This window comes from Danio aesculapii, chromosome 24 (assembly GCF_903798145.1).
Source record: "Danio aesculapii chromosome 24, fDanAes4.1, whole genome shotgun sequence".
Taxonomy (NCBI): domain Eukaryota; kingdom Metazoa; phylum Chordata; class Actinopteri; order Cypriniformes; family Danionidae; genus Danio; species Danio aesculapii.
In genome coordinates, this window is record NC_079458.1 from 10,469,769 (window position 1) to 10,483,556 (window position 13,788).

The 13,788-nt window shown below is 35.0% G+C and overlaps 1 protein-coding gene across 2 annotated transcripts in view; it reads right to left on the reverse strand.

The window, feature by feature from the left end:
- Positions 1 to 12,796, reverse strand: part of cpne3 (copine III) — a 32,759-nt gene extending 19,963 nt beyond the window's left edge. For both annotated transcript variants that reach the window (XM_056450362.1, XM_056450363.1), the window contains exons 1-7: positions 12,563 to 12,796; positions 7,462 to 7,602; positions 6,950 to 7,129; positions 6,792 to 6,866; positions 3,500 to 3,571; positions 3,333 to 3,413; positions 2,134 to 2,223 (exon numbers count right to left, since the gene is read on the reverse strand). In XM_056450362.1, the coding sequence (XP_056306337.1) occupies positions 2,134 to 2,223; positions 3,333 to 3,413; positions 3,500 to 3,571; positions 6,792 to 6,866; positions 6,950 to 7,129; positions 7,462 to 7,593 (630 nt within the window). In that variant the 5' untranslated portion in view covers positions 7,594 to 7,602; positions 12,563 to 12,796. The remainder of the gene's footprint in view (positions 1 to 2,133; positions 2,224 to 3,332; positions 3,414 to 3,499; positions 3,572 to 6,791; positions 6,867 to 6,949; positions 7,130 to 7,461; positions 7,603 to 12,562) is intronic.
- Between the last annotated feature and the right edge of the window lie 992 nt (positions 12,797 to 13,788).

Sequence of the window (13,788 nt, forward strand, 5' to 3'; positions counted from 1 at the left end):
ATTAATGCAACACATTTTTAAATTAACTGAACTTGCCTAGTTAAACTAATTAACCTAGTTTAGTCTTCAAATTGCACTTTAAGCTGATCACTAGTATTTGGCCAAATGACTAGCAAATTATTATGTACTGTCATCATGCCAAGACAAAATAATTTAGTTAGTAGAAATGAGTTACTAAAGATATTATGTTTAAAAATGTGTTGAAAACAATCTCTCTTTTAAGTATAATTTGGCAAATATATATATTTTTAAATAATTAAAATGTCACAGAAGGATTAATAATTTTGTGTACATAAATATACAAAATTATTAATATCTAAATAATTATTAACTTATATATACATCAGGGATTCTGCAGGTTTCTTCAAATTTAAGACTTTTAAGACCATTATGAATGAAATTTTCGACTTATACAGGGTTAAAGCTAAGGATTTTTTGTGATGGCCAGGTTACTTCTGTTATAGTTTTTAAAGTAACGGAAGATTATGAAAAGGTATGTTTCTTTAGTTTTCTTTCTCTGATTAGGGAATTTAATTTGGAGAATTTCAGTAAACATTTCAGCTACAGCTGTTGGAATTGTATCTCTTTGCATTGAAAAACAAATATATTTTTTTTAAATGTTGTGTTAGCCCAATAGCGTAGCTTTACGAAGACAAAATTAAGACCTGTTTAACATGATTTAAGACCTACAAGACAATATTTCAGCGAATTTAAGACTCTTTAAGGCCTAAAGTTTTGCTTTTGAAATTTAATTTATTTTAGGACTTTTTAATAGCCGGCAGACACCCTGATATAATATATATAATATTTCCCAAATGATGTTTAACAGAGCAAGGAAATTTTCACAGTATGTCTGATAATATTATTTCTTGAAAAATATCTAGTCAAATATTATTTACTGTCATCATGGCAAAGATAAAATAAATCAGTTATTAGAAATGAGTTATTAATTCAGGGAGGCTAATGATTCCGACTTCAACTGTACAGCCTATATGTAGAGTTGAATTCAGAATTATTAGCCCCCTGAATTATTAGCCCCCCTGTATATTTTTCCCCCCAATTTCTGTTTAATGGAGAGAAGATTTTTTCAACACATTTCTAAACATAATAGTTTTAATAATTCATTTCTAATAACTGATTTATTTTATCTTTGCCATGATGACAGTAAATAATATTTGACTAGATATTTTTCAAGACACTTCTATACAGCTTAAAGTGACATTTAAAGGCTTAACTAGGTTAATTAGGTTAACTAGGCAGGTTAGGGTAATTGGGCAAGTTATTGTATAACGATGGTTTGTTTTGTAGACTATGGAAAAAAATATAGCTTAAAGGGGCAAAAAAATTTGACCTTAAAATGGTGTCTAAACAATTAAAAACTGCTTTTATTCTAGCCAAAATAAAACAAATAAGACTTTCTCCAAAAGGAAAAATATTATCAGACATACTGTGAAAATCTGTTAAACATCATTTGGGAAATATTTAAAAAAGAAAAAATATATATAATGTATATATAATGTGTGTGTTTGTGTATTTATGTGTGTTTATAATGCTTTACACACATCCAGAAACTTGTCTCTTTTCCACAAACTGTCCACTTTCTGATCAACTCCATTATTTCACCTTCACTTTATTTTTCCATAAACGTATGGTTTCTTGAACGTCCATCGTTAACCTTTAAAATTAAAATGTGAAAATGTTTAAATGTCCAGATATGCGTGAAATTGTTTCCTGAGAACGACTCTAGTAGTTAAAGAGTAAAGACATGAAAACACTGTGACCTCATTATTATGACCATAATAATGACCTTCATCAGGAAACAACAGTTGGACAGAAAAGCTCTCGTCTACTGATCTATGAAGGACACACCAGACGCTATTTAATGACACACACATTAATGCATGAAACAGACGTTCTGATAAACGAAAATACCTGGTGGCGTCCTGACTGAGTTTCCATTTAAGATGCTTTTGCGAGAGAAATCACAAAGTCATAAACACTGATTGTAAGCCACCAAAAAAGCCAAGCAAAGCTAGAGTTTAAAAGCCTCTAAGCTAGCAATTGTGTTAGCAACAGGGATCCTTTTAACATTGGAAACTACCTTTCATAGCAAGTAATAAACACAGCGTCTACCTTGATTGGTTTCTCCATGTCGCCTGCACAAAGAGAGCGTAGAGGAATTTTAAAAGGCCTCCAGCAAGGATTCAAATTATTCTTCACCACCTGAATAAAAGATAACAGTTCACTGTAAACATAACATTATAAGACAATATTCATGCCTATGTGCATAACATTTGAATGGGTTATAAAAATAGTGACTGATAAAAAATATTTCCATCTAATATATATATATATATATATATATATATATATATATATATATATATATATATATATATATATATATATATATATATATATATATATATATATATATATATATATATAGAAAATTTCATTCACCTATGAAAGATAACTATATAACATAGTAAGTACACTAATGCTTTTCAGATGTATCATGTCCTGTAGTGTAACATTTATTATGTGTATGTATAGTGTGTATATAGGTAGCAAGAAGGTCGCTGTCACATCCTAGGTGCGTTCGACATGAAGCACAGCTGCAGCCTAATTTATTTAATAATATTTCAAAATGACTAGAAAACATTGCTTTACATTAACTAATACAGTATTTTTTTACATTTTATAATTATTACAGTAAAAACAATCTCATTAATAACAGAATTACATTAGTTTGTGCCTTGATTTGCTTCGGTGTAGTCCTCTATCCGTCGAGTCACAGTATTTACATTTTTAAAAATCTGATTCATTTACAACATTTAATTTCAGTTCGCTTTTTTGTAGCTCAGCAATAAAACTAACAATAAATGTTTAGTCAAAATAGAAATGACGATCTCTGTGTTAAAGGCAATCACCCCAACCCTCTCTATCATTCTCGCTCTCCTCTCAGATGGGATGGTGGGCCAAATCAAAGGTTACACGGGCCATCGTTGGCCCGTGGGCCCTACTTTGGGCATGTCTACTTTGAACAAAGGTAAATCTAGTGTAGGAGACTTCAAAACTAAAATAGTCTTACCATTCACTCAAAAAATGACTTTTGCTGCTTGTTCAAACCACTTATTTAAAATGAGTTGAAACGACACAATTTTTACATTTTTTTAGAGGGATGACTTAATAGTTATGTTTACAATCTACTTAAATTTGTAAAAAACCATTAAGTTAACTTAATCGATTTGTGTTGGAAAAACATGAAGGAATTGAGTGGCATTTTTTACATTGTAGCACATACTTTACAAACACAACACACAATGCACCTCAGTTCTGTGAGCAAGCTGCCAGCCTGTTTCCGTCTGCCTGTAAAATTCGAGGAAGGGGTCTGATTTTCCAAAGAAATCCTGCAACAAGGCCCAAATTTAGACACCGAAAGCATTTAAAGGTTTAATAGTAAATCAAATCCACAAACTCACATCTTGTGTCCTACCTTATTGTCCAGTTTTCTGGCCTCCACTTCAAAATTGACAACTCTGTTGTCCTTGATTTCCTCTGCACTAATCTGTGATTTAAAAAAAATGCAGTATAATTATTATTGTCAATAAAGTGTCCACTTTTTCAGCAGAATTTCCTTTGGGAGAATTCATTTTCCTCATTGGGAAATAAAAAAAAAAGGTGTTAAAGCATCACAAGTCATGATCTAATACAACCAGCATTTTACTCACCGATTTTACTCAGCATTTTACTGACCGATTGGTTGACAGACATTCTAACTGTAATCAATAAATAATTACCAGGTTTGTTGACCCTCATACTTTTCAATATAATCAATACTTTTATTGAGCTTGAATGCAATATATATATCAAAACATCCAGATAAATGATAAGAAATATTAGCAAAAATTGTACAATATTACAATATTATTTTATTCAGTTTTTACTGGATTGTTTTGAAAACAATGGGAGTCTTGGGAAGATTTTCACTTTCAAAGCATTAAAAATTCTTACTGACCCCAAAAATTTTAATGGTTGTGTTTGTGTATATGTGATGTCAAAATAATTGCCATAAGTTTATATTCTGCCATAAGGGACAGTTCACCCAAAAATGTAAATGTATTTACTATTTACCAGAGTGGGGTGTAACGCGTTTAACAGTAACGTGTTACTGTAGTCTAATTACATTTTTGGAGAACGCAGTAATGTAACAAATTACATTTTAAATTTGTATGATTCGATTACATTTACTAAAGTCAGTGTAATTGTGTTACAAATATAGATTTTAGAAAACAATATTAGCTTTTTTTTTTAAACACGTTTTCAGCTGCAACGTCAGTTAATGAGCATTCGCTTTTAAATTGCTGGAGAATGCAAGCTGAAATGGTTGCTGACGAGAGTGGTTGCTTCTTCAAGTGGATGCAGTCACACATTACTTTGATTCCATTGACCGTAAAAACAAACGTATTACTGCAAACTCAGGCAAAACAGGTTAAATTTTTTGGATTTTTGTGCAGCATCGGGAGTGAAGGTAACTTCTGAAAATCTGAAGCGTAGCTGCTTACAGGGCTGTTAACATATCACATCTTTTCCGCATTGCTCTCAATACCCTGCACGTGCCTCCATTGGAAATATGCAGCATATTGGGAGCAATGCGCACGTGGCGCGATCACATATTCAACATTTGAGCATTTACAGTTTGTCTCCACAACCACTGACATATAGGCTATGTGTTTTCCTACTATGAATGCCAATAGTTACAGGTATCCAGTTTTTTTCAAAATGTTTTCAGGGTTAAAAAAAAAAAAAAAAGAAAGACAAACGGGTTTAGAACAAGTGAAGATTAAGTAAATGATCAGAGAATTTCTCTTTTAAATGTTTTGAATTTGTCAAGCCGCAATGTTAAACCTATTGTAATGTTTTTTAGTGAATATCAAATTACTGAAAGAGCTGCAGTTTATTTTGTATTTTATATACATGTTTTAAAAGTACCTTCAAAGTAAAGTAATTAGTAATCGGATTACATTTTGCATGAAGTAATTAGTAAATTAATCAAATTACAATTTTCCATTAGTGATCAGTAACTTGTAATCTATTACTTTAACTAATTTACCCAACACGGCTATTTGCTCACCCTCGAGTGATTCCAAACTTTTATAGGTTTCTTTATTCTGTTGAAGGCAAAAGGAGATATTTTAAAGAGCCCATATTATACATGAAATAGGGTCATATTTAGGTTGTAAGGGTCTCCAACAACAGTCTAATATGCATGCAAGGTCAAAAAACACTGTTATGGTCTTATAATCTGCATTTATTTTTACCTAATTATCCCAGCGACTCCCATATGAATCGTTCAGTGATTCATTTGTTCCCAACCCCCTCCTCAGCGCGAAGCTAATCTGCGCTGATTGGACCAATGACAGCCTCCTGCGATTGGTCGACAGTGACAGGCTTCAGCGCGAGACAGAGTGAAATGCCCAGCTGCTAATCAACAATATAAAAGTAGTCACAGTGCACACGCGCTTCATAGTGTAAGGCTTTTTTCACACACACACACACAACCCTCCTCAGAAGAACTGGGGAGATCGACGCGAGTCTCCTAGCCGTCACACACTCTACCTGCTTTTTCTCTCTCTCTCTCTCTCTCACACACACACAACGCTCCTCAGAAGAACTAGGGAGAGTGACGCGAGTCTCCGGTCTCCTAGCCGTCACACACTCGACCTGCTCTTTTTCTCACACACACACACAAACACAAACACACACACAAACACATCACGCTCCTCCTCAGAACTAGGGACATCGACACCTCTCCCGTCTCCTAGCCTACGATGGCCATAGCAACGACAAACGGCAGTGGAACGCGAGCTCACAAAAGCATTTAACGTTAAATCCGTAAACAAAGCGGCACGCGTCGTGTTTTCAACGTGGCTTACATGCGATAAGAGAATATAAAAAGTAACCGCGTGTACTGTACCAGGTTAACAAGTAACAAAACACAATAAATACATAATTTGCAAGCTAGAGTAAACGAGGCAACAATTTTAATCGCACTTACACTAGTGAATAAACCTCAAACACTGACTCTTCACAGTTTCATATTTGGGTAGAGAATGTCAATATTATCCATCTGAGCACAGCGTGACTTCATTCGACCGGCGGCGTCTGTGTGTGTGTGTCTAGTGTTTTTTCTGTGTTAGTGGGCGGGGCCGCAGGTTTCAAATCTCCCGGGTTTGCGCGCGTAACTACTGGCGAGGCTTGTGTTTCGTAGCTGCGTCATCGCGAAACACCTAATGACTCGTTATCAAGACGACTCGTTTGAAGCACTATGAGTCGACTCTTTTATAGATGAATCAATAATTTTAAAACACTGTACACTTACAGATTTAAGCCTTAGCTGGATATTTCACTTCACTTAGAGCTATGTTACACACTACATGGAAGGGCATTTTCAAAAACCCATAATATGGGCTCTTTAAAAAATGTTAGAAACCTCTTTAACCATTGACTTCTATAGTATGAAACACAAATACTATGGAAGTCAGTGGGTACAGGTTTCCAATTTTTTTCAAAATGTCTTCCTTTGTGTTCAACTGAAATAGACACTGAAACAATTTTGGGTGAGTAACAAGGGTGAGTAAATGATTTTCAGTTTTGGGTGAACCAACCCCTTTAATCTATAACAATCATATTGAAGAAACAAACAAACAAACAAACAAACAAACAAGCAAACAAGCAAAAACAAAACGTTCATGGTGGTAATTGTGCTAAATATCAAGGCCATTCACCATAATCACTCCTTTGCCTGCAGGTTTTTTGTTCTTCAGCAGCAAAGGTCTTGACAGTCTGCTACTGGAAACAATCTGCGTACAAATGAAAAGAACACATCAGATTGAATCTTAATGAAGGTATAAACAAACATAAAAGCAGTTGTTCTGGGTCTTACCTGACCCAACGAACACTCCAACTCGCCCAGGAAGTCGTCATCACTTAAATCAATGGTTTTATTGTCAATATCATAAACGGCAAATCGGAGCTTCTGAACAACCTCAAAGTAGTAATCGACCACAAACTTCTTGGCGAATTTTGGGTTCAGGCAGTTTTTGACTCTCTCTGTGCGGTCGACCTGTGAAGAAACACAGAATCAGATTGTTAAAGGGATAGTTCACCCTAAAATAAAAATTGGCTCACTATTTACTCTTCATAAAATGGTTATAAGCCTTTATAAGTTTCTTTCTTCTGTTGAACACAAAAGAAGATAATTTGAAGAAAGTAGAAAACCTGTAACCTTTTACTTCCATTGTGGAAAAAACAAATACTATGGAAGTCAATGGCTACAGGTTTCCTGCTTTCAATATCATCTTTAACGCAAAGAAAAAAGAAACTCATAAAGGCTTGGAACAAGTCAAGTAAATGGACGCTTGAACAATTTCCACGACAAACAAAAAGTCAGCTGACCTCAAACCACTGATTTCCAGATGTGTTCATGAGCAGGACACACAGCGGGTCTGATTTAGAGCCCACATCCATGTCCAGCAGGTTTTCACAGGAGACTGTCAGCTCCACCTTGGACACACATGCTGTAGCCATTGAGCTGATCTGTTTACATGGAAACATTAGACAGAGATTGGATGAATGTGCCATGGGAACTGAATGCATTTGTGATAACAGGTTTTATGAGCCACAAAGGGCCATATTAGGAAAATCCAGTGGTTTTTGTATTTCCATTTATGCTGGATAACATTTCATGCTGTGTGCTCTATAACCACTTTATTAGCATGCCAGAAAGAAGTATGAAAATGTATTTAAGTTCTTATTATTAGTTAACACCTAGACATGTGGTTAAAGAGATAGTTCATCCATAAATGAAAAATCTGTCATCATTTACTCATCTTCACTTGTCCCAAATAAAGTTTCTTTCTTCTGTAGAACACTAATGAAGACATTTTTAAAAATGCTGGAAACCTGTAACCATTGACTTTCATAGTATTTGCTTTTCTGACTATGGAAGTAACAAGTTTCCAACATTTCTCAAAATATCTTCTTTTGTGTTCAACAGAGCAAAGAACTCATAGAGGTTTGGAAACACCTGATGGTGAGTAAATTTAAATTTTATGTTGAACAGTCACTTTTAAAAAAATACTGTAATTGTATTTTTCTCACGCAAGTTATTTCTTTAAGTGGTCTAACTAGTCAGAAAACATTCTGATTGCATCCAACTGGTTCTGTAGCAAAAGAGTCACGATGTGTATAGAGTTTATTTTAGAATCAATAAAGGATTTATTTACTGTTGCATAATATTTGCTTTTCTGACTATGGAAGTGAGTGGTTCCAGGTTTCCAACACTTCACATCTTCTTTTGTGTTTAACAGAACAAAGAAACCCATAAAGGTTTGGAAACACTTGATGGTGAGTAAACTTTAATTGAACTATCACTTTAAAATCAAATAGTGTAACATTCTTTTTCTCACGCTAGTTATTGGTTTAATTGGTCTAACTAGTCAGAACACATTCTGATTGCATCCAACCGGTTATGTAGCAAAGGAATATCAATGTATAAAAGGGTTTAGTTTAGAATCAATAAAGGATTAATTTATTGTCGCGAGCTTGTTTTTCTTTTAATAATTGTAATCTGGGGGCAGCACAATCGCCTCACAGCGAGAAGGTTACTGGTTTGAGCCCCGGCTGGGTCAGCTGGCATTACTGTGTGGAGTTTGCATGTTCTCCCAGTGTTCACGTGGGTTTCCTCCGGGTGTTCCGATTTCCCCCACAGTCCACAAACATGTGGTATAGGTGAATTGGGTAAGCTAAAATTGTCCATAGTGTATGAGTGTGAATGAGTGTTTATGGATGTATCCCAGTGATGGGTTGCAGCTGGAACGGCATCCGCTGCGTAAAACATATGCTGGATAAGTTGGCGGTTCATTCCGCTGTGGCGACCCCAGTTTAATAAAGGCACTAAGCCGAAAAGAAAATGAATGAATGAATGTAGTAGATTCTGATTTAGATCAAAACATCTCTCATGTGTAGTCTTGTAATATATAGGTGTGTCACAATATCTATTTTTTGTTGTATGATATGATATATTGCACCAAAATATATTGAGATAAACAATATTTTTTGTCATTTTAGTACCATTTTATTCCGCTCAATATATAATGCCAGAATGACTACATAATATCATCCCAATGCAAGTGCACTCTTCCAAAGAACACATAATATTTTATTTCATTCATTCATTCATTTTCTTTTCAGCTAAGTCCCTTTTTTAACCTGGGGTCGCCACAGCGGAATGAACCGCCAACTTATCCAGCATATGTTTTATGCAGCAGATGCCCTTCCAGCCACAACCCATCAATGGGAAACTCCCATACACACTCATTCACACACACACTCATACAGTACTGTCAATTTTAGCATACCCAATACACCTGTACTGCATGTCTTTGGACTGTGGGGGAAACCGGAGCACCCGGAGAAAACCCACGCGAACACAGGGAGAACATGCAGGGAGAACACCAACTGACCCAGCCATGGCTCGAACCAGCGACCTTCTTGCTGTGACGCGATCGTGCTACTTAATTGTCACACACACACACATGTACATACATAGGAGTTTGTGTGTTATTTTCTCTAGCCTATTATACTTTATTTTATACAGTACTATCTTAACCATGCAGCACGGTGGCGCCTCACAGCAAGAAGGTCGCTGGTTTGAGCCTCGGCTGGGTCAGTTGGCATTTCTTTGTGGAGTTTGCATGTTCTCCCCGTATTCGTGTGGATTTCATCCGGTTGCTCCGGTTTCCACCACAAGTCCAAAAACATGCTGGTATAGGTGAATTGGGCTAAATTGTCCGTAGTGTATGTGTGTGAAAGAGATGGGTTGCAGCTGGAAGGGCATCCGCTGCATAAAACATATGCTGGATAAGTTGGCGGTTCATTCCGCTGTGGCGACACCTGATTAATAAAGGGACTAAGCTGAAAAAAAAAATTAATGAATGAACTATCTTAACCATATTGCCATTTAAAGGGATAGTTCACCCAAAAGAGGGAGAAATCCCTTTTTAATCTCCCTCAAGTGGTTCCAAACCTTTATGAGTTTTTATTTTCTGTTGTACACAAAAAAAGATCATTTGAAGAATGTTAAAAACTGGTAACCATCAGCATCCATAATAAGAAAAAATACTATCGAAGTCAATGGTTACAGATTTCCAACATTCTTTAAAATATCTTCTTTTGTGTTCAACAGAAAAAAACTCAAACCAGTATCCCTTTAACTACTTTTCTTGGTAACATATACTTTGCAATTTCCCAATCGCTGAAGTGAATTCAAACTAATAAGATATGCTATATAATAATAATAAAACCATCTTACCATTTATTCAGAAGGCTAACCAGTTATAATAAAAATGTAATTGTAACAGTATAATGCTCTAAGTGTGAATTATCCGTGCAGTGGTATGAGTGATAAGGCCTGTGCAGTGATTGACAGGGGTTGTTCTCACGCAATAGGGTGTGTTTTGAGCAGAATAAGCTGAAGGCTACACTCATTTAAACAGACACTTTGAGCGAGAGAGGAGGTGTGTGTGAGGAGTCTCTATGCTCGTTTGTGTGGGAGGAACAATGAAGACTTCTGAATGGAAAACTTGACTTAATATCAGTGCAATAAACATATGTCAGATCAGAGATTTCTAACAGATCTTTTAATGGCCAAGTTAAAAAAAAAATTAAAAACAAATGTTATTGCAAGGAAGATAATTAAACCCTATTAATAAGCAAACAGAGTTAATGAATAAATGTTTCTTAAAACTTTTATTGAAATATATTGTTAGTGATAGGATGGGTGAAGGCTAGTCATGGGCCGACAGGATTCTGACAGTATGATAACCTTGAATAAAAATATCACGGTTTCACGGTATCATAGTATTGTGATTACTGCTAGGCCCAAGTGGAATCTGCATGCGCAGAATTCCACAAATTTTCTACAGATTTTCCGCAGATTTTTAGTAAATGTGTGTAAATCTATATTTATTCAGTTTTTAAATTAATTACAGTAATATTATTGAGTAATATGAAAATGTTCATCTGATTTATGTACAATACAGTTTGCAAAGTAATTTTTTCTGTCTTTTAGTGGAGATATTATATGATAGACTTGCTTTGTTTACCAAATAAAGTGAATCTAATTGAATTTGCATTGTAAACATTAAATAAAAGTTAAAAAGATCATACTTTTTATTTCACATATTAAGGTTTTAGTTATGATACTCACAAAATAACTCCGCAGAAATAGCAAACAACGTCCGCAGATTCCGTCTGGCCCTAATTACGGCTCTAAAATATATTCTTTTTAAATGTCTGGGTAAAAAACAAAACCTTTTTTCCCCTTTAAACATTAGTAAACATGTCAGGCTGAATAATTAAATTGAATTATCTTCTGCTCACTTCTGCTGTCGTCATTTGTTTTTAAAAACTAATTTCTTTACAATTTTAAAACAGCATCTTTGGATATCTTTTCTGCTGAAGATACTGTTGTCCTAAAAACACACAAAAAACGTAAATAAAAAATCTTACACATAACTTGGGAAGGGTATAGCAGAACATTTTGCCAGTTTTAAAACCCTGACTTTTCCAAACCACGGTATACCTTAACGGTTAACGTCCCATGCCTAATGTTGGCCCAATTGGGTACAGCTTTACATGGAAAATTAAGACCCGTTTAAAGTTATTTAAGACCTACAACACAATAGTTGAGTGGATTTATAGCCTAAAATTTTGTTTTTGAAATTTAAGACTTTTAAAGACCTTGCAGAGACCCTGTATACTAAAAACCATGGTTAAATTCGTAAGTGGTCTGCCCTAATACTTTTTATATTATAACAAATTATTAATAACACAGTGCAGTTTTTAGTATTGTTAACAGCGAGTTATACAAAACATATTCTAATAAACAACTAAATAAAGTGACAGAATAAAACACACTGATCAAAATAGGGTTTTTCTCAATGATTATCAACATTATATCCAATACTACTTGTCCATACCATAAATATCCTTTAGCTTTTGAAAATTATGAAATATATGGAGCATATATTGAGGGAAAGGTGGTTTTATTTTCACACATTCTGGCTTTCTCCTTATCAATATAAATACAGATTTTGAAATGATAAATAATAATACCATAATAGCAGCCAATGACTATAAAAGCACAACATTGCTCACAGTCAAATTAGTAGTGCTAACGTTGTTTTGAAGCCATGCTTGCATGACGTGACTTCAGACTGAATATTCAAAGTTACCATGGTAAACAATATAGGGAGCGTGTCACGAGCTGTCACTGAACGAATGTGCGAATATAAAACCAACTGTATGATAATGGAACAGAGTAGATTTGGTCTTCTCCTGATGTTCAGCGTTTAGCGTGACGTCATAATCTATTATACAATACTCGTTTAACGTTAGCTACGGAAATACTGAGTCAACTAACGTTATAGGAACACTACAATGTTGGCAACTCAATTTTATTACTCAAAATGTCTGAATAAGTGAACTAACTTACCTTGGGTTGTTGTCACGCTAGTTAGTAGCTTGCCTCTGAATGCGAAACTGAAGTAAGAGTTTCGAATCTCTCTGGCTTACTTCTTCGTCCTTGTCAATATCTTCAATGTTTTTGTGGAGGTAGTTATGGAAGTAGATTAAAAATAACAACAGACTATGAAAAGCCACTCCTCTGTTTTGATCCGTGCTTTTCTTCTGGGAGCAGGACCGTTGCGTTGCCTTGCTGGCTGTATAACGCGCATGCGCAGTCGATGATTATGACAGCTACGACGAGTGGGTGTGTCTACTACACCGTGTAGATGCAGAGATTGCTGGTTTATGCACCAGAAATGTTTTTTATTATGTTTTTTATTATATGGTTTATGAAATGAGTCTAGGATGTAGGGTTAATAATAAGAAATTTAAATTAAATTAAGACAGTATCAATAAACAATCCAGTTGTCTTGTAGACAGTGTTGGGGGTAACGTATTAGTCACGTCATAATATTACTTTTCTAAGTAACGAGTCATAGATATATACATTAGATATCGCATACGGACCCTGAGCATGTGTCAATAGCGCCGCCACATTTGTACAGTGCTCCCAGCACAAACGTCTTTGAACCGCACTAGTCAAAACTAAAGCCAATCTGAAGATGCTGGATGTTGTGTACGGGTGTAGTAACGAGCAAACAAAGAAAACAAAGCACAGCATTTCATATGTAAGATTTCGTTTTTTACGTTTTTATATGTTACAAGCTTTTGTGCTCAACAAGTAACGTTATTGATGATTATACTGCCTCTTACTGCACTGACCATAAGGCAAAGTAACACCAACTCGTACTAAATTGTAGGTTTATGCTGGTTTGTTGAATAAAATCAGCAAACAATGTAAATGAAATATGACGACAAGATGCTGCGGTGCTAAAACTTGTATTATTGTCAGCTAAGTAAACAAGTCGTTCATAAAGGAGATTCATTCACAAACGAATCGCTCCCTCCGTTAGCATTAGAAGTGAAAGCAGGAGAGCGGCTGTGTTTCAGGACATGGATTTTAGATTAGATTTAACAGGGAGGTAGGATAATAGATTTCCATGCACACAAACATTTGTCAGTTTTTTGTCAGCAATGCCCATGTGGTCACTTATCCATCAATGTAGAAAAGTGATGTAAAATTATAATTTTCGTAATTTAAAAACAATATGTGCATACTGACCACCGGGAACAATGCTGATCATAGATATATGT